This window comes from Triturus cristatus, chromosome 6 (genome assembly GCF_964204655.1).
Source record: "Triturus cristatus chromosome 6, aTriCri1.1, whole genome shotgun sequence".
Classification (NCBI taxonomy): Eukaryota; Metazoa; Chordata; class Amphibia; order Caudata; family Salamandridae; genus Triturus; species Triturus cristatus.
This window is the reverse complement of record NC_140589.1, coordinates 197,500,661-197,526,231: the sequence shown is the minus strand read 5'-3', so window position 1 is coordinate 197,526,231 and position 25,571 is coordinate 197,500,661. Positions and strand designations below refer to the sequence as shown.

General features: G+C 43.2%; 1 protein-coding gene across 1 annotated transcript in view; it reads left to right on the top strand.

The window, feature by feature from the left end:
* The window catches only part of LOC146816631 (cytochrome P450 2K1-like), a 434,887-nt gene that overhangs the window by 177,879 nt on the left and 231,437 nt on the right, over window positions 1–25,571 (top strand). The window contains exons 3-4 of the mRNA XM_085610510.1: window positions 2,460–2,609; window positions 6,317–6,477. Of these exons, the coding sequence (XP_085466636.1) occupies window positions 2,460–2,609; window positions 6,317–6,477 (311 nt within the window). The remainder of the gene's footprint in view (window positions 1–2,459; window positions 2,610–6,316; window positions 6,478–25,571) is intronic.

Genomic DNA, 25,571 nt, shown 5'->3' with positions numbered 1-25,571 from the left:
CTCACTGAATGATCATGTTGACCTTTGGCTTTATCGAAAATTAAGTCATCCTGATAGTACCTTACACCTCTGATCCTTTTAACATCAACAACATAGACCTTTGAAATATCGAGGTGGTTGAAATGAACCCAAGTGGCAAACGTTTGAATTTATATGACTCCAAAAGAGAGACAAAACAAGGCAACTCTTGAGACTCTTCTGCTAACATGAGCTGATGAAATGCCAAAGCAAGATCACAAGTCGTAAAATATCTTTCTTCATTTAAAGTCATGACCATTTCACCAATATTTGGTAGTATTTACACATTCTTCAATCAGCCTTTTTTGCTACACCAATTGGAGTCTGATGCTTCAACTGACACCAGAATCAGTCAACCTCTCCATCTCCATATATAGTTCATTTTTTATGCTCAAAGGAAGGCATCTAACTTTTGACACAATAGATATTACTTTTAATTATTATTATTTGTAGCTTGTATAGCGCTTAGTTACTCCATTACGGAGTGCCCCCGTGCTGGATTCAATCAAGGCTGAACTCATTAAGAAAGGACAGGGGGAGTATTTCTAAGGGGTGACATTTTTACTAAACAGCCAAGATTTAAGATGTTTCCTAAAAGCTGATTCTGACGTCTCCAGTCTGAGGTGCAGAGGCAGTGAACCCCACTGCTTGGCAGCCAGGTGCCTGAAAGAGATGCCACCAAAGCATTTTCTGTTGTATCTGGGAATGCTACCCAGTCCAGTTCCAGAGGATCCCAGGCAGTGTGTGGGGTTATACTATAATGTATCATAGCGTGGAGATATTTCGGGCCTTTGCCTATTCTGTGGGCATAACCCAGGGCTTTGAAGGAGATCCTCTTCCTCAATAGGGAGACAGTGGAGAGTTTCCAGGGCACGGCAGTGGGCGCAAATCTGGGGATATTTAACACGGTATTTCACAAGTGTTGCCCACACCTAATTTTGAAATGATAGTTAGGTGAGAACTTAAGTCAAGCTTCATATTAATTTCCTCTCTATCAACTATTCCAGTTTACGCACAGGTGTGAATTTACCGGCCCACTCATAATCAGGACCTTCATGTTTTTCCCTCCTAATATGAGGTGGTATCCCGTCAATCCCATGACATAACAGCTTTTCTGTTTTGTGTTCATGTTTTTCTTTAAAGTGTGAGGCTCGTCCATATCTAATGCCGTATTTAAATAGTGTACAGACGTGTTCCGATCTGCAGAATTCCAAGCGTCTTTTCAAAAGTTGTTTGCTACCATTTCAGACCATGTAAAAAACTTTAATAAATCTTACCAGGCACGTACATGTTGTACTCAATATGTTTCCAAGCACATTGTGTACTCCAACCATCCCATCATTTAATTTTCATGGAATAGTTCAGTCCAACAGCCTATGGCTATTCCATGCATCTGGAAGTTAGGAGAAAATAGTTCTGCGTAAGAACATATTAAATCAGGATTAGCAACATTTTAGATTATTTCAAATAAATCACTGTTATTGGTATTTTAATTTTTCACACTTAGGTCATAACTAGTCGAATGCTAAAAAAAAAAAATCCTAAAATTTTGAGGAGGCCAGTTCAAATAGAGAGGATGGGACATTTGTTCTTGGGATTCATGGTCTAAAAAGAGCAGGCCTTAAAACCTGACTTTTTCTGCTTCTTCTCTCTGGGGCCTACAGTCTCATTAAGGCAGTCCTGTCGGCAGAATCTCAACCCAAACTGTAGATTTTTTTTTGTAGAGGCAGATAGACATCTAAGAAAGGGGGGCAGGGAGAGAGAGTCACGTGTGTGTGTGTGTGTGTGTGTGTGTGTGCGTCGTGCATGTGTGTGTGTGTGTCTGCCTGTCTGTCAAGTGCAAGCACTATGGAGGGTTACATGAGTTTTGTGGCCCAGGTTACAAAGGGTGCACTGGTGCAACTTTGCACCAACATTTGCACTGCCTGACAAGTACACAACCATTTTCTCCGATTAGTAAGTTCATAATTGCATTTTGTAACAGTAGCTTGATACAAAATCCAGTCAAATGTTGGGGTAGTATTGGAGGTATAGGGGAATCTTATGTAATCACACCAACTACTTTCCACTGAAATGCCAAGACACATCTGAAAGAAGACATCCCACTTTGTGTCAAGAAGACAATGGTGCATGTAGAAGAAGGTGTAAATGTACCAAAGGCTCAATTTTGGGTTTCAGCGCTTTATGCGTTATATGCAGATTTTGTAATTACGTCCAGAGTGCCCTATGACACATGAGATTGTTTAGAATTCAATATTTCTCTCAATAGTAAAGTTGAGATGCAACTGCAAAGAATGCATATATATTTTAAGGTACTGTACTGATATACATTTTTAAAGTATGATCACTTTGTGCCACTCACATTCTTGTATTTGCAAGAAAGAATCACATTGAATGAAAACTCAGCTTTAAGAGGTTGTTATCATTTCAATTCTACATAGGAATCATTTTCTCTCACGGGGAAAACTGGAAGGTGATGAGAAGATTTACAATAACAACGTTACGCGACTTTGGCATGGGCAAGTCAACAATAGAAGACAAAATTATTGAAGAATGTGGCTATTTGATCCAACATTTTAAATCATACAAAGGTAAATATCTTCATTGGATGGCAAACTTAAAATGTATTTAAAAGCAATCGGGTTTAAAAAGTAATTGTCAACTGTTAACCTGCACAAATGACTTCTGCCCACGTTTATGTTTCAGTCATATTCTAAGTTTGTTACCTTTCCCAAATGTCTTGTTGGTGACTTTATAGACGTTCATGAGCACTGCAGCCAGCAGAGGACTCAAAAACATTGTGTCCAATAAGTTATAGCATGTCTTGCATTCAGCTATTCACTAGACACAATCTGACAGTTGCAGGGTTAATTGTTCCTAGCTGCTTATTAACCCTTAGCCAAAAAGATAACCATAAAGCAAACTACATACTACTGGAATGTTTGTGAACCGATTTTTTCATCAGCTGTCATGTACCCCCATGTCAATTGTTACTTCGTGCAGTCCTGTGTTTTTTGCCAACAGTGCCTTACATTCTGAAAAGTTTACTTTCAAAATAACAATGCTAGCGGTGAGCTTACTGATTGTTGAATGGAGAGTGCTTATGGTTGCAAAATACACACTTGGAATTTGACTGGCTATATCTCTACCTTAGAGAAATACAGCCTACGTATGATACTGCACATTTACCCACTTAAATGTGTTTACTTGATTGAGTTTCAAGTAATAAAATGCTGAAGTGTCCTCTAAGATTCATACATATTGTAAGAACAACAATCTACAGATATCTAATGCAGAGTTTAATGTTTTATCTGGAGGTCATGCACAGAATATGCACAGTACATTTTGTCCCTTACTAAACCCACTACCTTTGATATTCCCAAACCCTCACTTCCCTCACATCCATATCCTTTGATGAACTTTTCCAAAATTTGAACTTATATTATCAAAATATATGTTCTAAGAATGGTTGCGTTAAACCCTAACCTCAAAGGATGGTAACTGTGATATTGGGAAGAAGATATAGAGAGATTTTAGAAGAAAAGAAAATTAACGCATATTTCAATTTTGCAAAAACCCACAAACCACTTGTTAGGTGTGACTTGAAATATTTGTAGCTGTCTGTGTGAGCTAATGTAATCACCAAAGCAGCTCTATAAAGCAGTATTGAAAAAGGAGCTTTGGCTAAACATCTATATTGAATTGTTTCACATGCCTATGGTTAGTTTGCAATTTGTGCTTCTGAAGTACTTACGATAAAGGTATTGTTAATGGCGATCCTGTGTAATCCCATTACAAATACTGGCGGTCTGAACTCTTTGACAAACACACAGTAAGGGAGCGTTACATAATAGACTCCCTGAAAATGCAGTGGTAAGGGGTTTTGCATTGTGATTTCTCTGACAAATAAAATAGCAAAGAGTTTAACATTTTGAACACTGTGACTAATACAATAGGATGTATTTTTTTTTGCTTTGTGGGGTTTGAGGTCTCTAAGCCACACCTCCTCCCTGAGTAAGCCTTGTATTCTATGTCTCGCTACCCTCAGGGTCAAGTACTAGGCAAGTAATATCTTTGCAGCCTTTTGATTGTGCGGTAGTTGTGTTAACCTACATTTGCAATAGTTAAAATAGTAACTAATTGAGACATTGTTAAAACAGGGCTAGTGTCAATGCCGTAAGGAAGGGGTGCTGCATGGTGTGACCCTATAAAATAGAGTAGGAAGGGTTTTTACCTTGTGAACACTTGGATATACATAGTAGAAAGGCGGTTTGTAATGTGAACTCTCTAGCACAAAAAATTTCTAATATGAACTTTGTTACAATCATAATAGAAAGGGTTTTTACATTTTTCGATACTGAGAGATTATCTTGCGCAGATCAATAGCTCAGGAGCGGCCAGAGGCAACTGGTTTTTATCATGCACGTTTCCAACTTTATGTTTGCCGTTTAGTTGAAGTAACTTTAGTCCTTATTACAGACAACAGTAGCTGTCTGCCAGAGCCCACATGATCACCAGCAGAGGGTTGAGTAGTTTTAGGGGAGGGGTTTGTGCTTGGCCTCTATGTTGATCTGCAGTGCAAGAATAATGACATGTTACTATTCAATGCAGTTTTATTGGTTTAAAATATGTTTTCATATAAATTCCTTAACAGAAACCGTCTTTATTTGTTATTCCAAATTCCTGGCTGTCTCATTGAAAAGTGTGCCATGGTGAGTGGGCCAGCCAGAGCGTGCCTGAATTGGCGTAGCATGATTAAGAAATCCATGTATTAAAGATGGCTGCAACATTTAAAAGATCTGAAACATAAGTGTCATTGAGTTTATTAGAAAACACATGATCTACAGTGCTAATTGTCAAGTGAAATCCATTGGATTGTGTGGGGAATTCCCACAATTGAGATGGATGTGATATAAACTTGATGCACCGGCCATTTTAGGTGAGGAAATGATTGGCGAGCAGGTTGTGAGAAACTCTACCAGCTTGTCCACTATGCTTCCTCCCTTATCCCCCACCCCCGCTTCCTGATCTGTTAAAATGTTTGTCTGTTACTTGGAAATATGCAGCAGAATTTTGCCTCCACATCACATGCACTGAAACTTTTCAGACACTCACCTCCAGTCACAGAATTGGGTTGAATCCATCATCATTCTTCAGCTCACTTCGCCACCCCAGTTCAGACCAAGCCATATGCAAATCAGTCTTGACGCTGTTCCTCATGGGAACAGTCCAACCCGAACTACCAAACCAGGTCTTCCCTGGACCCAAAACAAGCATCCTGGGACCGGTTTTGTGGTATCACCCCATCAGCCACACTAGCTTGAATCCAGTGGCAAAGTGAGCAAGGGACCCACGTCTGGGCATACCCTGCCAACTTAGGGCGAACAAAGCAAACACAATGAAATAATGGATGGAGTGCTGAAACTTTTTAGATACTCACCCCCAGTCACAGATCTGGGTTGAATCCATCATCATTCTTTAGCTCACTTCACCACCGCAACAGGACAGGACAGCCAACAGTCTCTGAAACAATACATCAAATATTTCCGTAGAGGGCTTTACAACTGAGCGTGCATTGATCAAGGCACACCTCAAACAGCCCTTCAAAACTGGTTTGGATCCAGAATGCAAAGTCTGACCATGTTTAAGGGAGCATTGTTACACCAGAAAGTCGGTCAGATGTGAAAAGTGACTTTATGGTGAAAAGACATAATACAATCAACAGGGAAAAACAATCCAGATTTAAAGTGAGCGGACATTCACAATAAAAGCAACAGTTTAAAAAAAGGGTACTTTAGGGGTGAATAAGCAATTAGCTTGCAAGTAGATGACCTTCCAACAAAAATATGAAAAGCTTCAATGAGTTATGATTTAAAAAGCAAATAAAAAATTTAAAAACAATTCCATTTACAAAAGTAAGCTAACAAAATGTTTAATTCAGTTCAGAAACGAATTGTCAGATGATAGTGCAGGTAAGGGTTCAATGGTGTTAAACAGCATTAGGCAATGTGACACCTTTTGAGAAATGAGGAGGCACTTTAGGTATACATAATCTCTTGTTTAAGACCTGCGGTTGATTGAAAATTAATGTGCCTACTATAGGGTGCATTCTTTCTTTTTGCTGCAGTTTTATTAAATTCCCCGGAAGGGGGCAATATAGAAAATTGTTCCGAAAGATATAATATGCACTTGTAAACCCATTTTCAATGCTGTTTTGTGAATCTTCAGGGAGAAGAGATGTAGGATATAGTACATATTTGCATCTTTTAATTAACTACGTTTTTCTTTTCTTTTCCAGGCCAGCCATTTGACAACATGATGATCATGAATGCATCCATTGCCAATATCATAGTGGCTATTGTGCTTGGCCACCGATTCGAGCACAACGACCCTGCATTCCTGCGGCTCCTGAGCTTGGTCAATGAAGCTTTGAGAATTCTGGCAAAACCTATTGTTTTGGTAAGTCTTGTCTGGGTTGTTGATTGTTCCATTTGTAATCTATATTTATATAAATTCCACTCCACATAGAAAGTGCTGCTTTTGTTGGTTTGCACCAGTCTTTCTTTTTGTCAGGATTGACGTTTACGTAACATAATTCCACTTAACTACTCAATGACTGTTAAAGTGAAAAATAGGGCCATGTTAATTTCCCAGGATCTGCTGGAAAATCTTCAAATGCTTTCAGAAAAAGTGTTAGATTTTTTCAGACAAACAGGAGGACCTTACATTCTCTCAATTTCTCACACCCCAGGCCTCATCCTATGACAGAAAAATACCTAGAGATAAAAATACAGCACCTTTTGTGTGTGTGTGTAAATATATTCCACTATATTGCCATATATTGTAGTTATAGTTAGGATCACTTTTCCATAGGAAAAGCATTTGTTGAGTTGCTAGTAAATTTGGTTCCATTTGATGACTCTCCACAGACCTTCCCAAAAAGGTGCTACTTATTGACTAATTTGTGCATGGAAAGTTTTGGGGTGATCGAACAAGCAGGGGCCAAGAAAAAGGGGGTTTCCTCAAAATGCAAAATACTCATGCATTTTCCATAGACTTCTTTAGGATGGGCTACAGCAAAAACTGCTGAACAGAATTACACCAAATTCAGCAGGAATCTAGATGTAATTGATGTAAATCCATTCTGTAGTTTTTGAGAACTAAAGGGTCAAACAAATATAAACATCTAGACTCTTGCAGAAGCCCCAATTTAAAAATAGTGTTTCTTTTGATTGGCCCTGAGAGCTTTGTAATCCTTTGGCCATCTGCTCTCACCAGAGTCAGACTTCTGCAAGAATGAGCACTCTGATTGGCTACCACAACATGGGAAAAATGTTGCTGACAGTCATTACGAGACTCAAGGACGTAGTTCCCTGTCCTGACAAAAAATAATATATAATATAAGGGGGCAGAGTACGGATACCCTGACCCCCTAGGCCCCATGGGGGGACCCAGAGGGACCACTCTGGGACTAAAAAAGAACAATTGGCAAAAAATGATGCGGTCTCGCAAGAGTCTCGTGGGATCGTAAACAAAATGCGGCCAGGCCACATTTATTTGCCGTATGCCCACCGGAGACCTCCTGTGGGCTGTGTTTCTGAATGGGAGGGAGACTGTGTGGCCCCCTCCCTGTGCCTCAAGAGGCCTGGGGGGCCCTACCATGGGGTATAAATTGCTTTTTAGTGGGAGGGGGCCATGTGGCCTCCCTCCCCAAGCCTCTAGAAGCTCCGGGGTCCCACCCCGGGGACAAAATGTGTTTGTATGGAGAGGAGGGAGGCCACACGGACCCCCTCCCCGAGCTTCTAAAGGTCCCAGGGAGCTCATCCCCATTGTCAAAACTTTATAAAATGAGGAGGAGCAGTGCTTCCCCCCTGCCAGAACCTCAAAACTTAAAAGGCCCTAGGGAGCCCACCCCGAGGCCTGAAACTTTATTAAATGCAGAGCATCCAAAGAGGGAGGCCCCCTTCTTGAGCCTGTAATGCCTTGTAGACCCCATACCTCGGGGGCAGCTCAAATGCTATGTCCCAGTGAGACCACCCCCGGGAAATAGCAGTTTCCTTGCCTGAAGTGGAGGAGGCAGGGAAACCTGTGCTTGCTCTCGCTTGGCAGTAGCATTTTCACCAAGCCTGCTCCAGTGGGCACGAGCTTCAAAAATGCTCCCGCCTGCTTAGACTGAACTTTAGACCTGTTTTCCTGGCCGCAGTGATGCGGGCAGGAACATTTATCTAAGTACTGATCCGGCACGCAGGGAGCAGCATTATTAACACCACCTCCTGCTGGATTTAGGTGAGCCAGCTGGGGCCCCCACAAAAGCATGGTGGGTACCCTGGATAAGCACCCACCTTTACCAGTGTTGGGCCCCAGAGGATGAGGGACCCGATGCTAAAATCAGCCAAGGGAGGAGTGCTGCGTGCCCCCTCCCCCAAAAAACAACACTGGGCCCCTGGGGATGTCCCACAGTCCCATAATCTGAGCTGGAGCTGACACTATTTGACAACAAGCAACCGCGAATGAGGTCAGAATGACAGATGTCATGTGGAAGATGGAGGATTTCGAGACCCACTATTGGCAGAACAACCTTGGACTGCTTTGCATACTAGAAATTGTGGAAGGAGAAGACATTCAAGAGTCTGTCTTTTGGCTGCTGAATGGGGCTTTCCGGAACTGGGACTGGGACACGGAGGTGCAGAGAGTGCATCAATTCCCACTTATTCTGAAGAAAAAAAGGGGACAGTGTGATCAAAATGAGAAACCCAGGGCCCCTCTGATTTTCTTTGGCAACTTCCTTTTGAGGTAGGCAGTCTTTGATGAGGCCAGACCCAAAACTAGATGCTCAGCTGAGGGTCATACTTTTTTTGTTAGGCCGGACTTCTGCCACACAATAGTGGAGAGAAGTTGGCGGCTTACACAATTAATTACTCCTTTCCAGAAACTAGGATGTGAAGTGTATTTAATGAACCCTGCTAGCCTGAAGGCTATTCATAAGGGGGTTCCCAAGGTGTGTACCCCAGAAAGCCAGGCTGAAGAGTTTCTGCAGGAAATATCGGGTGGTGGGAATAGAGAACAGGACCGGAAGAATCCATTGTTTTCCTGAACTAAGGTCTAATAGGAAGCAGCTATGTCTATACCGATTCCCTCTAGCTTTGATTTTACCTTAGATTTCTAATTTGTTTCCTCTTTTCAAGTAGGGAGTGAGGGGCGGCAAAGGGCGACAGCAGGATGCAGGAGGCATCGCAAGGGTATTCGGACCTTTTTTGCCTCTATTAATATCTGCGGTTAAATAACCCCCAGAAAAAATGCAGATTTAATGAGGATATCCGATATTTAAAGCCGGATATTGTTTGCCTCCAGGAGACACACGTAGAGGCAAGTCAGCGGGAGGTTGCGGAGCTGGGCGGTTATCAATTAGTTGCCAGCACTTCACAAGGGACTTGAACACAGGGATGGCTATTATGGTTCGGAAAGGATGAGCCAGGTTCCCGCGGTTAAGCTTGGACAAAATGGGTAGATGGGTCATCACCCAATGCTGTATGAACGATTGCTCATTCACTTTGTGCTCTGTGTATGGCTCAATACTGGATGATCCGACTCTGTTTGAGTGGCTGAACACTGAGCTAGTCGGGTGGCCGCTACCCCAAATAGTTTGTGGAGATTTTATTAAAAATACCAAATCTCAAGGGGGTCAGCTTGGGGAAAGATCATATCAAGGCCGCAAACCTAAGGTTTTTAAATCTTTAGTACACTTATGTGCGCTGCAGGGATTATTGGATGTATGGGCTACACAAAAACCAGGAGCCCTAGGCTATTCCTTTTTCTCTGCTCCACATCAAGTTCATGTTAGGCTTGATTTTTTTTTGTCTCCCCGGCGATAGCATAGATTGGTCATATATACAAATATCCAAGAGTTATGTCCGACCACAACCCACTGGTTCTGGAAGTAGCTCTACAAGCTAACCTTCCCTCGGTAGCACGTTGGACATTTGACAGGGCGCTGCTCTTTGACAAAAAATATATCCAACATATGAAGATCTGGATTCCTAGGTTTGTAGCAGAAAACAAAGGGAGCACACGGCTCGATATTGTATGGGTTGCCCTTTAAGGGGATAAGGGGGGAGACATCTAGTTATGGCTGGGTGGCGCAGAGGAAGGAGAAGAAATTAGTACAAGATCTGTATGAGGATTTAGCGGAGGGTGAAAGACAACTGATTGAGACAATTGTAGCTGGGTGAGACCTTGACAAAGCGCAATCAAGATTCGCAGTCGGGAAATCTTTGATAACTGATCTCTCGGCTAGAAAATCAGCTGGGAACTATGTGGTCTGGCACAGTAAAATATATGAAAATAATGAAAGGGTGGGACTGTTACTAGCTCAGCGCACAAGGGAGAGGATTGTTCACGGGGATAATTCTGAAATTTGCGATCCTATTGTTGAACTAATCTCTGAACCAACAGCTGTGCGCTCTTCATTTCAGAGGTTTTACCAGCAACTATATATGGAGGACACCTGCTATGAGGGCAAAGAATTTGAGGAAAATATAACGGGTCTGCCTTCCGGAGTGTTACCTCTGGAGGAGAAAGAGCTTCTCGAGGCTCCAATTTCAGAAGATGAAGTAAGGGGGGCAATTAACTCACTTCCGTCAGGGAAAGCGGTTGGACCTGATTCAATAACAGGGGAATTTTATTAATTTTTTTGCCCCTGGCTATATGACTTTATGAGGGAGCTATTTTTGAGCGCTCAATCATGAGGGGGGGGCCCAGATTCTTGGAGGTTGGCCAACATAGTGGTATTTCCAAAAAACGATAAACCCACCAATGAGCTAGGGTCCTATCGCCCAATTACGCTTATCAATAGCGATATTAAGATATACTCCAAAATTCTAGCTAGCCGTCTGGCAAGGGTGATTAAAAGATTGGTCTCGCCACTCCAGCATGGCTTTGTTCCTTGCCGCAGTACGACCGGCCATATTCGGCAGACAATTGCATTGTTTGATGCCTCAAGGAATGCCAGAAACCTTATGGTGTTAATTCTGTTAGATGCAGAGAAAGTGTTTGATAGGGTCTCCTGCCCTTTTTTATGGCTATATTGGATAGGAATGGTTTTGGCAGAGGTTTTATTAAGGCCATCCAGATATTGTATCGGAATCCAGTTGCTAGTGTTGTTGCAATGGGAGGTATGTCCGACCCAATCGTTATCTATCAGGGAACACGACAGGGATATCCTTACTTTCCCTTGCTGTTTACTCTGTACATTGACCCTTTAATCAGGAAGATCGAGCAGAATAGTGGAATCTTATCTATGCATAATAAACGCAGGGACACAAAGATTCTAGCATATGCTGACAACATGGCAATAACCACCCCCAACCCCGCGAATGCCCTTGTGGAAATTGAAACGGAAGCTACCTGCTTTGGGCATATCTTAGGATATCTACTCAGCCAAAGGAAAACCCAAATTGTGATAAATAGTTCAGCACAGCTTAATGACTATGGGGTAGCTTTAATGGCGAGGTATCTTGGGGTAGATATTACAGCGGATGTGGAGAAGATTGTAGATATAAACCTTGGCCCCTTACTTCGTTTAGAGTTTAAAATCGACTTTGCTCGAATGGACAACTTAAAGCTCACATTGATGGGGAAAAGCAACGTGATCAAAATGATATTTCTTCCTAAAATTTTGTATTTTTTTAGAGCCATTACTTTAGAGGTAGAAAGCTTTTGGTTTGAATCTCTAAATCAGAGGATTTCTCATTTTTTGTGGGCCGGTCAACATCCCCGGAGGGCTTTAACATTTTTGAGTCTTTCAAGGGATCAAGGTAGGTGGGCCGTTCCCAACTTTCAATTGTACTATTGGGCATCGATGCTTAAGCAGATGGCAGGGCTATTGAAAAGGGATAGGGTTGGTTTAGAGGGGGAGGCCTCAACTTCTATTCATGAATTAGTACTGGGTATAGAAGCTAGAGGATGTCTTCTGCACCAGATAGAATTTGACTATTTCAAAAGGGTCAGATTCAAAATCTTGTTGGGTGCATTTACGGTATGTCCGGAAAAAACTTGGACTAGGCGGGGTGAATAGTTGCACCCCTATGTATGACAATGATTTACTTCCAGACATTTTTAGAGATGGATATATGACATTTTGGGACCAGATGGGGTTGAGGAAGATTGGGGACCAGAAAGAGGAAGGAGGGATTTTATCCTTTGTTACAATTAAGTCTGGGATTGGGAATACCCAATTCTCTAAGTATCTACAAGTAAGAGATTTTCTGGTCAAGAAGGCGGGGGATGGTCTGGTTTTTGTCGGGTGGCACTTGTTGACTTACTGCTGAAATCTCCACCCTCATTAGCTACTCTATATAAATTACTAAATAAAGAAATGGTAGATGATCTCACGAAGCATACTGTTTGCTGGTCAGAGCTTTTGCAAGTTGCGACTGGAGAATGCGAAGGCTCTCTATATTTATCTCAGACATCATTTATTGCTGCCAATTTAAAGATACAGTGTTATAAAACCTGGTTTAACCTCTATATCACCCCGGCTAAGATCGTAAAGTGTGGTGGATCTGTAGGTACACATTATCCCCGAAGTGGCTGCTTTGCTGCAGATCTCACCCACATGTTTGCAAATTGCCCTAAGCTCGATATTCTGAAAGGAGATGTTGGTAAACTGCTTGAAGCAAAGTTGGGATTTCGGGAAGTTCTATCTCCCCGGCTGATGGTCTTAGGGGTGAGCGGTTTAGAAGTCTCATGGCGGACCCAGAAATTTTAGTTTATTACCATGACTGTGCTAAGACTCTGTTTGGCCACATACTGGCTGGACCCCGAATCACCATATGGGCAACAATGACAGGGTAGACTTCTAGTGATCTACCGTTCTGAAATGGCAGTATATGAATGGAGGGGAATTAACGCTCAGAAAAGGTGCGTGAAAATATGGGAACCAATCAGCCGGTGGATCAAAAGGAGTGAAGAGTAGGGATCTACTGAACTCGGGCATTAGGCGCTCTTTGGGACTAGGAGAGTGGGGTGAACTAGAGAACATGCTTGGTTTTTAACAAGGGATGGAAATTGAAAAGCTGTGAATTTGATCTTGCAGTCATAGGTATATTCATGCACCTATGGTTTTTGATCTGTCTCTTTTTTTTCTTTCTTGGCAGTACGTATTTTCCTTCTCCTTTTCTTTTTTCTTTTTTTCTTTTCTCCTTTAAAATTTTTACAAATCTAACGATTGGATCCAATCCGGGGAGGGGGATGGGAGGAGCGGGGAGGACAGGGGGCATTAACCTTTCTGTGCCGCTAAATGTATTGGAAAATAAATGTTTTTCTTGTGAAATAAAGAATAACTAAAAAAAAAGAAAGCTACAGGATGGGAATGTTACGTTATCATTAGTCAATCTGAATATAAAGAAATCGATCGCAGACTATCATAATTTCCTGAATGTGTGGAGGCAGAGATATCTACCTAATGATGAATACCAGTATCTTAAAGTTGGTGACCCAAGAATTCCTACCATTTAATTCCTCTCTAAGGTGGACAAACATTCCACCAAACCACCTGGGAGGTCAATTGTGTCAGTTAATGATGGCCTTTTTGAATCCGCAGCCATCTTTCATAAACATGTTTGGGCTCCACACGTTTTATTTCTACCTTCTCATTGTAGGGATATTACGGATTTTCTCGCAAAACTACATGGCATCCACTGAAGGGAAGAATATCTGATGATAACTCTTTATCTTAATTCACTCTATACATCCATTGATCAAAAACAGGGCATTAATGCTTGCATTCCCTTTTAGAAGAGTAGATCAAGTTGTTGGACCATACCCAGATGTTAGGTGAAATGATATCCTTTTGCAGACAGTGTCGTGGGCACTTGCTTCACCCCCAGCTCTGCAAATGTAATAATTAGCTGGTGGGAGAAGCAGGTAACGTGGATTCTGGAGAATGAACAATATACCTCCCATGGTATTATTTGGCTAAGATATATTGATGAATTATTTTTGGTATGGGGTGGCAGTAATCGGAAGTCTGAGGAATTTGTGAGGAAGCTTCAGATTAATAACCTCAACCACAGTTTCACCTGCAAGATGAGTAGGGAATACATAGAATACTTGGATCTACTCTGGATGATGACTGAGGGAGAGCTGACCACGAGATTAAATAGAAAGAGTACTGCAGGAACTAGTGTATTGCACACTAAAATCTACCATCCGATGAATCTGAAGTGGAGTAGCCCCAATGGGGAGTTATTTAGGGCTAACGAAATTGCTCGACGGATGGTGTATATGCAGCTGAACAACGGACCACACTCAGTAGATTCCATGAGAGAGGTTATCCTTACAGAGTTTTGAAAAACAGCTCAGGCGAAGGCAGCTACTATGAATAGGGATACAATGCTTTTTACCAAAAGGGATGGAAAGGCTTCTGAGAATCATGCAAGATTCATCACTGTTTTCAATAGTAAATCAATAGATGTCAGGAGACTAATGAGCAAACATTGGGGAACTTTAAAAGCAGATCCTTTACTCAAATCAGTGGTGGGTGTGCATGTATCTGTCACTTATAGGATAGTTAAAACACTGAAGGATAACTTGGTGCACAGCCATTTCCATGCATCGAATGACCCGGTGTGGTTGAATGAGGTTGAGGGGTTTCCATAAATGTGGAAAATGTAAGGCAGGCAGACATAGTGTTAACTGAAAAACGTATTTGTCTCAGGGCAGAAGAGAAAGATCCGTTACAAAATTCATCATCTGCACAACTGATCATTGTATATATGTTTTAGAATGTCATTTTGGACTGAGATATGTGGGAAGTACCGCAAATCCACTACAGAAAAGAGTACTGGAGCACATACATACAATAAAAGTTTGTTTGAGCCAAAAGCATGTGTGCAACTCTTTTCCAGCATTTCTCAAGCTGGTGTGCCTTCAGGCAGTAATTCCTCTTCCTTTTCTATGTCTTTTTGAATTTTTAATGAAAGGATACTCATTTTCTACTCTCTTACTCTCGCCTTTCTCTTTCTCCATATCTCAGTCACAGAGCTCACAGTTCGTCCACCAATAGCAGAGCGACCAGGTCAAAAGTCAACCAATCACAGCACGGCTCTCTGCATCTGCCAGCTTATCTCTGTGCCGCACCCTATGATGTAACAGGCTGTGTATGGTTGGACTCTCCTAACCCATTTGTTCTCACTCTTCAACTTTAATATTGTCTGCTTCTTCTCAGCATAGAATTTTGGACGGAAAAGTGCTATTTCACCATACAACAATTGCACAAAGCAAACTCTCAACCCGCAGAAGTTTGCCTTGACCAAATATATCCTTACTCCCATGCACTAAGGAAGGAACTATAATCGGCCTTAACTGCTCAACAGGAGAGGTACGTTACTATCTTGGTGCACCTGATAGCTCTTCACAGTATACCTCACCTTGGCAGAAAACATGAAAGCCTTTAAATCATCAGGTTATAACCAATGTTTCCTCTATTTTTTTCCCAATGTCTGCAGCAGTGTAAAGTCTCTGTGTGCTGCAGCCAGGGGTACGTGAACTAAGAAAATAGGCACTCATGTGAGTGCGGTGAACAACTACCAAGATCAGTGACATTTGCCACTCCATAATTTTGCTTTACAACTAAAGCAAAAAAGGAAAGTTTTTACAAACATTGCTCCATGTAATAGGGTATTAAGGAAGTTGCGTTACCTGGTGGCACACCCCAAGGACACTTGTTAAGTAACAACTAAACCCCAGTTAGAGAAAACAGAAATCAGGAAGTTGAACCATTATTAAACTTTACTGAATACTCTCAGTTAGAGTGCTGCATAGGGCAATATGCCTGAAACAGAGCAAGTTGTACAATTAAATAACATTTACAATTTGATGCACATACTACTTATAAATGCCATGATGACCCTCCCAAGAGTGCAACACAGACGAATGATGGATGGAATGCATAATAAATCATCCATTCACCCCAAGTTAAGAGATCTGGGTTAAATCCATCGTTTCCAAGAGGCAGGGTGAGAAAAGTTCATGCCCAACCCACACATGGAATGTATGAGGAGCTGCGGCTGAGTTTAGACAAGTCAGGTGCCGACAACAGATGCATGACATGTTTGCTTCTCTCTCCAGTCCTTGGCTTCCTTCCAGTGCTGATGAACTCAATCTATGGCACCAATCTCATTTGAGAAGTAGGCATTTGACCTCCTCAGCATATCTAGATGACTCTCCTCTAGTCTGTTTCTTAATTTGGACTTGACTGAGGTCATGAGGCTGAATCCTCGTTCACAGTCTACACTTCAAGCCTGAAAAGTTGCATAGTCATCAGCAGCCGAGACACAACATAATACTGTGTAGCATTCCACAGAGTGTAATTCACTATGTCTTGAACGGTCCTAACAAGCGACCTTTAGCCTGTTCTGCCACCACATATTTATAATTTTTGTATTGCTGGACAACATTATTAGGTGTGTCACAATCATCCAGGACCAAGACTTTCTTATACTTTTCAACAAGTCTTTGTACATTCTCATTCCCATAATCAAGCTGTGATTGTGGTGCTACTGCGTGAAAATCAAAGCTTGTCTATTCCTTCAATTCATCTTCTGAGAGCATTCTTTTCATGTGCTCACAAAGACATGTAACAAAAAATAAAATCAGCTCACTGTCATACTCTCGGACTTCTCTGTACAAACTCATCAGATCTCTTACTGTGTTTCTCCAAAAGATAGTGTCGGACAAGTACTGTTCATTGAATTAGCTCATTTTTGCCCTTGCATACTGTACAGCTTCAACAGTGGCCAATGAGCTTTTCTGAAACAACTTGCACAAAGATGCAAGTTCACCCAGAATGTCATTCAGTGCTGCAAGGGAAATATGGTAGTTTAAGTCAGATAATGTGTTGTAGCAATGTTTAGCAATTGGGTCATTCGCCTCAACTTTTTCATGCTCAAAGAATTTAAGAGCAAGCTCATAATTATGTAAGAGCGCACCAACTGTAAAATGCCTTGAAAGCCACTGTACCTCATTCAGTGGCCAAAAGAAAACCGCTTCACATTCAGTGACCAAAGCAATTTTGTTGAGTTTTGACTTCCTTATAGGAGACCAGGAGAACACAGTGTAGAGAGTCCTCAAAGTAATATCTTAATTTCCTTGATCATCAGCACTTTTTTTCAGGCATCATCAACTGCCAAATCTACTTGGTTGGCAACACAGTGCTGCTCAACTAAATGGGAAATGAATTGTTTAAGGTGGGTAGCAACACCATTGTTCTTTACCACCTTCACTGATGCTCAATCTGACATAAACATGACCATTTTCATAAGGTCCAGTTTATTGGCAGTGTAGAAGCCTTTCACAGCCGTAGTGATAGTTTCTGCATTACATATACTTGGAGTTACTATTCCCCCAAACACTGTTTTGCACTATGTTGATGTTACAGATCGGAACTTGAAGTAGAGAATGTGCATTTATGTAACTGAACTTCTTGATCCTCCAGCTGTCTGGTATCTTTACATACAATGCGTAGTAGGAACAGTGTGTTTGCTTGAACAACATAAATATTGGGATGGTGCTAGACTGATTCTATGCACCCCCTCGGGATCTGTTGGCCATTAGTCCTGCTAGCTCACAGTGCCCTCATTAGTACCCCCAAACCTAAGAAACTAACTAACGGTTTGGACAATCTCAGAACATGACAACCCTGACTCCCTAAAGAATTGTACTAACAGATCTAGTCCCAAAACGTGTTTTCTCCATGTTAATTTCCATCGGAAACTTTAGACAAGGCTACAGGTCGAACGGGTGAACGGAATTACCCCAAATTTGGAAGGGAGAAGAGTCTTGGTCTAGAAAGCACACTTTTGTTTATTTGGTGTAAAACCGCTCAGTAGTTTTTGAGAATTATTGAAGTTTACAGATATCGATATTTGGAAATTCTGCAATCTGATTGGCTGAGGCGTTACGAGCACAAGCTTGCTGCTTATTGGTTGGGAGCACTGCGAGCGGTTGCAACTAGGAAGTGTTGGCTGCCATTTTGTGATTCTGTCGAAGCGAGTAAGGGGAAAAAAAGGGGAAAAAAGTAGGAAAGAGGGGGTAGGGGCACTGTAACCTCTGTGGGGTGTTTAGGGTGTGCTATAGAGGGGGTGCGAAGTGAACTACTCATACCTACCGGTCTGAAAGTGCTGGGTACGGAAATTAAGTGAGGTATTGCATAGAGTCTGATGCTGCTAAGGTGAGCTGCTGCGGGAGTTGGGGATGAAAGCGTGAGCCTAAACTGGGTGTCTTATGGTGTGAAGTCATGTGCCCTGGCCGCTGCAGCACACCTGTGGAAGTAGTGTCAGCATGTGTTTATACCTACTAGGATGAACAACTGACTCCTACTGGTCTGAAAGTCCTGGGGTACGGAAAATATGTGAGGTATTGTCTAGAGTCTCATGGTGCTAAGCTGAGGTGCTGCCGGAGTCGGGATGAAAGCGTGAGTCCAAACTGTGTGTCATATGCTGAAGTCATGTGGTCTGCCCGCTGTGCCACATCTGTCAAGTAGTGTCAGCATGTAGTTATACCTACTTGGAGGAACTTTTGTTTCGAACATTGTAACTTGTGTATGGTACTTAGGGGGTGTTATACAGGGAGTGCGAAGGTAAATATGCGCTTATCAAATCAATACGGTATTTGTAAAGCGCAAACTACTCACCCCTATGGGTCTGAAGGCCCTCGAGGCCGGCGTGGAAATTATGTGAGTTATTAAGTGAGCTATTGCCCAGAGTCACATGGTGATGAGCTGAGCTGAGGTGTCCAAAGGTGTCCTTCATAAGCATTTCCAAACCTACCCCAGTCAATGTGCCTAGGTCCTTTCCACCACAATGCACAATCATGAGGTCAGGGTGTGGAAGATGCAAATAGGTTTTAACCAAAGGTAGCAATTGGTGCCACTTCAATCTTCTCTGTGCAAACCATTTAATGTCCACATTTTGTAAACCTAGGTCTAAGTCAATACGTCTGTGTTCTGCACACCTCTTGTACCTGAAAATATAGCTATGTCCTACGATCCATACTAGCATTTTGAAGGTATGGCTGGAAGGTATGGAAAGATGTCTGTAGCTCATGCAGTTCCTTGATAGAATAAGAGATATGTTTAAATATGGGGAACTACTTTTTTTTGCCATACAAAACGATACGTGATTGGGAGATGAAAAGCATTCTTTTTTAAAAGTAGGGTGCACATTAGTTTTGTGGAAAAGCATCTTTGTGATTGGTTAAGAAAAAGCAGTTTCAACGTGGAGTACATATCATAGGATAAAATTTGCTCAACTCAACCACACCTGCTACTTGCATTTGGAAGGCACTGTTCGAACTCAAAACAATCGTGAACTTTTAACCTGCACGTGCCATTAAATGTTCGAGTCAATGTTGCAAAAAGATATCGTTAAGTTTAAAAAAAATTGATGAACTTTTAACCTGCACGTGTTGTAGAATCTTCTAGAAAGTGTGTTGATAGAATACGTTGCACTTCTGACTTCTATGTGTTGTTGAATATTTAAAAAACGGTTTATATGGAAAATTAAAAAGAAACCAATAGAGAAGTTTTGAAACCTAAAAGAATTAAGGAACTATTATAATTTGTTCTTTACATGTATTTATATGTGGAGCAACAAAATTATAGACACAACAGCACCAGGAAGAAGAAGAAGCAGGGAGTGGGGGGACGGGGGAGATGGGCAGAATGGCACACATGAACAATTAAGTACAGCACAAGTATAGACAAACAATGGCCAAAATGAAACACACCAACAAGGAGCACAAGCCACACAACCTGCCAACATCACACCACTGAACGAGCATAGAAGTGAAAACCACGCTGCATTCATACAGGATGTGTACAAAGGCCGGTCGTTGGTGTTGTGGGATGTCTGCAACTGTGGTCATCATGGATGAGATGCCCAGCACGTGGCACATGGGCGAGTTCACTGTGTGTTATGTTGCCAAACAACTGCTCCTCCCTCCCACAAGCCCCCACACTTTTGTACGGTGCGCTGTTGTATCTCGTGCACTCGTACGGCACACCATTATAATGCCTATTCGCGCATGTCCTGCTACAACTGCACCATCACAGTGCCGTTTGGAGGTGGTGCATGCCACTTTACAACATCGACTGCTGCGGCCCTTGTGGCAGGCCACACCAGAACACAGACACACTTACCACACATCCTGTACACGGACATGTCCGAGACACCCCGTTCCCCTTGCCGGATAGGCACACCCCTGCGCTGACCTGTGTACCCTGGACCAGCACACGCCGGTTGTGTATGCAGGAGGATGCGTGCGTAGCTACATGTCCAGGCTCACTGCAAACGCTGAGGTGACAGCACACTGTGATATCGCAGGGCTCGTGCCTATCATGCTAAGACAATGACCACAGGGACACACTTGCTCAGATGCGGGTTTGTGGGGCGTTGGCGGTCCTGGAGTTGTTGCGATGAGTCTTGTGTCCCTCATGGGTATCCCTGTATCATGCTCATTGACTCTATGGCATCTGTGGGTGTTCTGGTGTGGCTCTTGGCTTTGTTCCCTTTCATGGTGCAGGTAGTCGTCCTGCTTAACACCAGCAGAAAGCAGGTGTAAAATCACTGGTGCTAACGTGGCTTATCGCCGAAATTTGTTTTGCATTGCAGTTGGTGTGAAAGTTATGATGTGATTTTTTTCGTGTGCAGAACAATATACGAACTGAGCAGTGTATCTCGTCAAGATCCAGCACCTAACGCACTATTGCCAATCAATATAAATACAATGAGATTTCTTAATTGATTTTGTGTGCACAGTGTAAGTGCAACCACTACCTCAGTGCAACTCAATACAGGATTTTAGTATTTAGAATAAATCGGAAAGGTGCACCTCGTGTCTTTTTGTACGGGAACGGCTAGTCTGCATTTCATTATCAGCACTTTAATGGAAGTAAAGTTGAGATAAATCTAACACACTATTCAGAAGTTGGTGCAAACTGCAGACATCACCAATATTCCCGCGATAAGTGCCCCAAAATGTAACACCATGGTGGACTCCATCAAATAACAGTAATAAGAACAAGAAAGAGTCACACAGCAGTTAAGAGAACAACCAAAATCGTAATTAATTTTTTTTCTCAAACTTTATTTTTTTATAAACATAAATATGTAAACGATAAACTATTTTCAAACTTTACTTTTTTTATTAACATATATATATGAACGATAAACTAATAAACAAAATTTATCAAAAATAATACAAAATAACAAGACGGAACACTGTGGATGATAGAGCCTGGAAAATAAAGCACACAATAAGGACGTATGTAATGGGCATATCAAAGGAGAGAGACACAGAGAAACAGAGAAGGAAAAAAGCCAGAGAGAAAAAGAGAGGGAAGGAAAGAAAGGGAGTGAGAAAGGGAGAAGGAAGAGAGAGAGTTAGAGAGATAGAAGGAAAAGAAGGAAGAGAGAGAGAGAGAGAGAGAGAGAGAGCGAGAGAGAGAGAGAGAGACAGAGAGAGACAGACACTGCTGCCCCTGCGCATCCATGAGCAAATAATTACCTGGTGCCACCAGAGTGTGCAGCAGTGGGCACTCCACGTGCCCATCAAAACTCCGCGCATCCCAGATATGTCGCTGAGTCCTGAGTCATGAATGGCGGAGACCACATCAGCTTCTCCGCGGATCTCACAGATGTCGCTGAGTCCTGAGTCATGAATGGCGGAGACCGGATCATCTTCTCCACGGCCTGGCAGATCTCACACATGTTGCTGAGTCCTGAGTCATCAATGGTGGAGACCACATCAGCTTCTCCGCGGCCCTGCAGATCTCACACATGTCGCTGAGTCCTGAGTCATCAATGGCGGAGAACACATCAGATTTTGGGGCCGCTAAGCCTGTGGAACTCAAGTCCGTGCCACGTGGTGGTAGGCCCCTGATGGCCATATGAGCGTCGGGTGGCACTAACCCTGTGCATCTGAAGTCCGCGCCAAGGGGGTGGCAGGGCCCTGACGGCTATACAGATCAGGGTGCGACTAGCCTTCTGCGCAACTTTTCAAAGACTCTTTATGGTTGAGACACGTGGAGCGTCTGCCATCTAGTCAGTACCGGCAATAAAGGATGTGACGTTGTCGATTTATTATATTTGCGTGGTCAAATGGCCTGTGACGCATGTGCCGGATGGGTGTGATGTGTGTGCAAACCTGACCTCAGGGAGTGGCGGTGAGATGTTGAGCACTAGACCACTGACCTGCACACCAACAGCGAGTACGCCTGCATCAGGTAGCTATGTGGGGCCAACGTTGGAACGTAATCAGAGTGGCGTGGCGTACGACGGAATAGGGCAGGGATAGCTACAATGACACGGACGTCAGTCGTGAGTCATGCGGACGGGCCACAGCTGTCCCTCTGCGAGCCTGGGTGCAAATTGTTCATAATTCACACTACATAAGCATTGAAAAACCATTTTGTGATTCAGTCCGTCAGCTGGCATTTTTCCGAGGCATTTGTGAAAACATATCTTTCTGTGATAGATACCCCTTTGACTCTGCCTCTCCCCACATCAGCAGGTAACGCACCCTCTTCCCACATTACCATTATACCCCCAACAACCTTCTTGGGCCTGGAAGTGTCCCTGTGCAGTTGGACAAAGAAGAATCTTAGTCATGTTTAGATTTACATATAAAAAAAATTATTTAAAGAAAAGAACAACAAATAATACTGAAGGGAGTCTGGTGCTGTGGTCGCTGCCACAAAGTTGAGGTCACTGCCATTCTGGACTCAGGACACAGTTACACATGTGGGATCGGCTCGTGTTAAAGAAGGTTAGTGGGACTACGTGTCGCCGGCCTTGCATATCGAAATCTGCCTTATTGATCGAAGGGAGTGTGGTACTGTGGTCGGTGCCACGGATTTGGGGTCACTGTCAGAACTCAGGACACAGTTACACATGTGGGATCGGCTTGTGTTAAAGAGGGTTAGTGGCACCAGAAACATTGAGACTGTATGAGCCTGTGATGATGCTTGGTGTGGATGGGCTGCACTGGGAGCAATGTGTCTTGGCTACTGGACTGCATCATGTGGAATCAGGACTCTATCTGAATTGTGAGGCCTGCTGACCGTAGTGTAGGCCAGAGGTAGCGGTGAGCAAGGGCCCACAGCCACGTGCATACGCTGGTGGCCCCACAGGCCTGAGTAGTGCAGGTTCAGTGGCACCACGTGTCGCCGGCCTTACATATGCAAATACCCCTCACTAATCGAAGGGAGTCTGCTGCTGTGGTCGCTGCCATTCAGGACTCAGGACACAGTTACACATGTGGGATTGGCTAGTGTTGAAAAGGGTTAGTTGTCACCACGTTTCGCCGGTCTTCCACAGTGTAGACCAGAGGCAGTGGTCAGCAAAGGCCCACAGGCAGGTGATGTTGACTTGAGCTGCACCGATTGGGAGCATTTGCTCTTCTTAACCCATTATAGTCTCTTACACAATTTGCGTCGCTACTAATCTTGAATTGTGAACCGTGTAACCCCAGTGTAGGGCGGAGGCAGCGGTCAGGATGGGCGCACAGCCAAGTGGCGTTGAGTTGAGCTGCACAGTTAGTGGCACCTGGAGAACTCAGCGTGAGCGCACCCTGCGATGACACGTGGTTCCGGCGGGCCGCACTGGGAGCAATGTGTTTTGTCTAATGAATTCTGCCTTGATGAGGCCACGTGGCGATGGCTTATGGTGCAGTGAGTTAGTAGCACCTGAAGCACACAGCATGTGCGCACCCTGCGATGAGCGTGGTCTGGGCGGGCAGCACTGGGAGCAACGTGTCTTGCGAACTGGACTGCGACATCTGCAATCGCCACTGCATCTGAATTGTGAGCCCTGCTGTCCGCAGTGTAGATCGAAGGCAGTAGTCGGTACAGACATAAGTCTGCGGTGCTGTGCCGCTGGGTTCGCAGGGGGCCTGTGTCGAGGAGGCCCGCGGTTATGGCAGCAGCCACGTGCCAGGGTGAGGGCTGCTGCTGTGACAGACTCGTTGGTCTTTCCACAAGTGAACCACGCCTAGGGCCTGGCCTATTTATTCATACTCCTATGCTGGAGTGGCGTACGTTGGAGCAGCCCACTCCGCTTCCGCTTCCAGGGGGGGACAACACAGCTACATGACCGAGATCTTCCCCACTGCCTGTGGTAACATGGTTACGTCCACTGTGCACTACACTACAAGTATCAATAGTATATATCCACATGGAGAGGTTTGTGCTTTGCATAGTGAGGTCTGTGCAGCACATCAGCGTTACACTTGGCATTGTGTGCTTTATTGTTGATGGGTGACTTGCCTCCTTCATATATAGTTGGTTGCCACATCTCCCAACATTCAGCTATTGTGTGGCTGAGGGGCATGGCGTTTTGGGAACGTCCGTTGTCCTGTTTTGCGCTGCTTCGGTGGTAGTAGGGGGGGGTGCGGGGGAAGGTTCTGGTGGTGGTGGCGCTGGGTGTTGTGGCCTTGTTGGGTGTCGGAGCTGCATGATCAGTCGGTCTATCACGTGTTGGTCTTTAGATGTGGCTGTGAGTTGGGTCTAATTCACAGAGTAGATAGTTGACCTCCTTACACCAGTTAAAGGTTGATGTTTATTTATTACTGCTAACTCGGCTTATCGCCTGCTTTTTGGATCGCATTGCAGATTTGGCTGGTCGTTGAAAATATGGGGAAGTGGTGTTTTCGTGGTTTTTTTGCACGGGAACATCTACTTTGCATTTCATTAGCGTTAGCTGTGGCTCTCGTATGTGGCGATTTTGTTGGCGTAAGGTATCGATGGAAGAGTGGTGAGATTTGCAGTTTTCATCAAGTTTAGAATGGGATGATAATTAAAAAACACAGAAAAAAGATAGGTTTAATGAACATTATAACGTTATAGTCAGAAATTAGCATTTAAAAGACCTTAGAAATTCACTGAAAAAAACATAGGTTTCAGGCACGTTATAGTTAGAAATTAGCATTCAAAAAACCTTTGAAATTCACTGAAAAAAAACATAGGTTTCAGGCACGTTATAGTTAGAAATTAGCATTTAAAAAACCTTTGAAATTCACTGAAAAAAACATAGGTTTCAGGGATGTTATAGTTAATTGGACATTTCACTCATAGAAAACCATAGAAATTCCCCTGTTGCCCCCGCAATGCACTGCTGATGACGTCACATATTACATCATTCATGACATGGTCAGTGACATCACTGATGACATCACTGATGACATCTCAAAAGACATCACTGATGTCATCATCCACGTCAAAATCTGATGCACCTCATCAGACCCTAATATAACACTTGATACACCCACTCTAAAATACAGACTATAATTTTCGAAACCATGAACACACCAATATCAGTTAGTACATATCCACTCACTAATTGGTAGGTCTATACACACATCCATTCATTCACCCATACACTCACTCCTACACACAGTCAGCCATCAGTACAGCATTATCATATCCAGCCACAGATCTATACAGACACTCACACACCGCCTCTCATTCGTAGAGTTATTCACACACCTAGTCAGTAATG